The sequence below is a fragment of the Bison bison genome, unplaced genomic scaffold (assembly GCF_000754665.1).
Source record: "Bison bison bison isolate TAMUID 2011002044 unplaced genomic scaffold, Bison_UMD1.0 scf7180017864167, whole genome shotgun sequence".
Classification (NCBI taxonomy): Eukaryota; Metazoa; Chordata; class Mammalia; order Artiodactyla; family Bovidae; genus Bison; species Bison bison.
In genome coordinates this window covers 7,622,794-7,625,676 of record NW_011494739.1, presented here as the reverse complement: position 1 = coordinate 7,625,676, position 2,883 = coordinate 7,622,794, and the positions used below count along the sequence as shown (strand labels likewise).

At 65.0% G+C, this 2,883-nt stretch overlaps 1 protein-coding gene across 1 annotated transcript in view; it reads left to right on the top strand.

Annotated features, from left to right (window-relative positions):
* LAMA5 (laminin, alpha 5) overlaps positions 1-2,883 on the top strand; it is a 66,118-nt gene that overhangs the window by 48,089 nt on the left and 15,146 nt on the right. The window contains exons 34-40 of the mRNA XM_010841913.1: positions 495-634; positions 1,103-1,218; positions 1,302-1,513; positions 1,804-2,008; positions 2,234-2,378; positions 2,574-2,714; positions 2,798-2,883. Coding sequence (XP_010840215.1) covers positions 495-634; positions 1,103-1,218; positions 1,302-1,513; positions 1,804-2,008; positions 2,234-2,378; positions 2,574-2,714; positions 2,798-2,883 — 1,045 coding nt within the window. The remainder of the gene's footprint in view (positions 1-494; positions 635-1,102; positions 1,219-1,301; positions 1,514-1,803; positions 2,009-2,233; positions 2,379-2,573; positions 2,715-2,797) is intronic.

The window sequence follows — 2,883 nt, the reverse complement described above, 5'->3', positions numbered from 1 at the left end:
GGAGGACGTGGATGGGGTGCAGCTGGGTCCACAGCTCACGTGGCCACAAAGCGGGGCCCATCCCCTGGCTGTGAGTGACAGAGCCACACACCTTGTCCTGCCCTTGGCTCTCAAACGGGGTGCCCCAGCCCATGGCAGGTGGCAGCCCCTGCCCCTCATGTCTGTGTGGTAACTCAGAACTCCCCCCCCACATGCCAGGGTGACTGAGGGCTCCCTGGGGACACATGTCCATATGTATTTGTTCCCTTCTGCTCTCTGGGGCCCAGAGACCTGCATCTCACCAGCCCATGTACATGACCATGGCCAATTCATGTTGCATGAGTGTGCCAGGCCTTGTGGGCCTCTGGACGGGTCACACATCCATGTCATGTTCACAGATGCACAGTCCACAGGGACACGCGCCTCCGGGGCGACTGCAGGGGTCCCTGGGACGAGCTGTGGGGCAGGGGCGGTCTGCCTGTGGTGGGTGTTGACTTACTGTTTCTCGCCTCCAGGCCACGCCAACGCCAGCTTCTGCCCGCATGGCTATGGCTGCCGTACACTGGTGGTGTGCGAGGGCCGGGCCATCCTGGACGTGACTGACGGCGAACTCACTGTGACCGTGCGTGTGCCTGAGGGCCGGTGGCTCTGGCTGGTGAGTTGGAGGCTGGTGTCTGTCCTCCACCCATCATACCATTAGAGGTTACCCTGCCAGGGCGTGTCCCCTAGTCTTTACAGGCGACTCTGAGCCCAGTGCCAGGGCAGCAGGGTCTAGGGACCTCCAGGCCCATCTTGAGAGGCCCTGGGGTCCATAACTCCCACCAGCTCCTGGGGGCCCTGCTGGTCAGAGTGGCCTTCTTGGAGGAGGAGGCCTGGAAGGAGACGGGGGTGTCTGGCAGAAAGGGATGGGGGCACCAGGAGCCCAATTGCCTCTTCACGACCTGTTCCTGAGCTTCTGTTTGGCAGCAAAGGCCGGCCTCCCCTCTGAGTGGCCAAGGGAGGGACCCATAACCTGGCAGCCTCGCTAGGGCCCAGAACAGGGTATGATTCTATCCGGCCGGATGCTGGCCTGCGGGAGAGAAGCGCTGGGCCCACAGGAGGTGACTGGGCCTTGATACTCTAGGAGTACGTGCTGGTGGTCCCCGAGGAAGCCTATAGCTCCAGCTACCTGCGGGAGGAGCCCTTGGACAAGTCCTACGACTTCATCAGCCAGTGCGCCACCCACGGTTACCACATCAGGTGGGCTGGGCTCGGGGCTGGGGGTGGGGGTGTGCAGGGGTGTAGCTGGCTGACAGCTGGCCTCACCCCCACCCCTCTCCCAGCCCCTCCAGCTCATCCGCCTTCTGCCGCAGTGCTGCCACCTCCCTCTCACTCTTTTACAACAACGGGGCTCGGCCGTGCGGCTGCCACGAGGTGGGCGCCATGGGCCCCACATGCGAGCCTTTTGGGGGCCAGTGTCCCTGCCGTGCCCATGTCATCGGCCGCGACTGCTCCCGCTGTGCCACCGGCTACTGGGGCTTCCCCAGTTGCAGGCGTGAGTACCCCAGTCCCAGGAGTGCTCAGGGGTGCCCGCCAGGCAACAGTGGTCAGGAGAATGTTCTGGAGCTGGTGGACTCGTGCTGCCCCTCCTGTTGTCCGGAAGGTCCTGGGGACCGGATAGCAGTTTTGAGCACCTGACCTCACGTCAGAGGAGCTGCCTGGGAGTTGGGGCCCGGAGTGGGTGGATCCAGGCTGGTGTAGGGTGGCCTCGCTCCCCGCCCCATGTTCAATGCCCCCAGGGCCACCATCGGGCCTTCTGACCGGGGGCTGTGCCTGCACCCACAGCCTGTGACTGCAGCGGCCGCCTCTGTGATGAGCTCACAGGCCAGTGCATCTGCCCCCCGCGCACCATCCCGCCCGACTGCCTCGTCTGCCAGCCCCAGACCTTTGGCTGCCACCCCTTGGTGGGCTGTGAGGAGTGTAACTGCTCGGGGCCCGGTGTCCAGGAGCTCATGGACCCCACCTGCGATGCGGACAGTGGCCAATGCAAGTGAGTGCATGTGCTGGGGGTCTCTGTGGCCTTGGAGCAGTCCTGGGTCCCCTGCCCGTAAGCCCTGACCCCATCCCCGCCTGGCAGGGTCTCCTGGGGCTCAGCAGCGCCCTCTCCTCTGGCTCTTGGGGGGTCATCACCATGGTGGGGGGACACCTCTGGTCCCGTCTCAACATAAAGGGCAGGTGGAAGGAGGCCCAGCCAGCTCCTGACCTCTCATGGCAGGTGCAGACCCAACGTGGCCGGACGCCGCTGTGACACCTGTGCTCCGGGGTTCCACGGCTTCCCCAGCTGCCGCCCCTGTGACTGCCATGAGGCAGGCTCTGCGCCCGGCACGTGTGACCCCCTCACAGGCCAGTGCTACTGCAAGGTGAGGGGTCCACCGGCCCGGCCCGCTCCCCACCCCATCCCTCATCTTGCTTTGTCAGCTGAAGTTCATCCTCTCCGGGAGGCTGGGGCCTCCTGGAACACTTTGGGACAGCCAGCTCAGTTGCAGGGTGACAGGCAACACTGGCTGGACCCCCTACACGTGGCTGACTGCCCTGCCGTGCCCTCCCACCCTCAGGAGAACGTGCAGGGCCCGAGGTGTGACCAGTGCCGCCTGGGGACATTCTCACTGGATGCTGCCAACCCCAAAGGCTGCACCCGCTGCTTCTGCTTCGGGGCCACTGACCGCTGCCGGAGCTCGACGTATGCCCGTCGTGAGGTGTGTGGGCAGGCAGGCAGGGACACATCAGCCCGCGTGGATGTTGGACATGAGCCTGTGTGACACATCTCTGTGCCCCACAGTTTGTGGACATGGAGGGCTGGACGCTGCTGAGTGGTGACCGGCAGGTGGTGCCCCACGAGCGGCAGGAGGCGCTGATGCTTCGCGC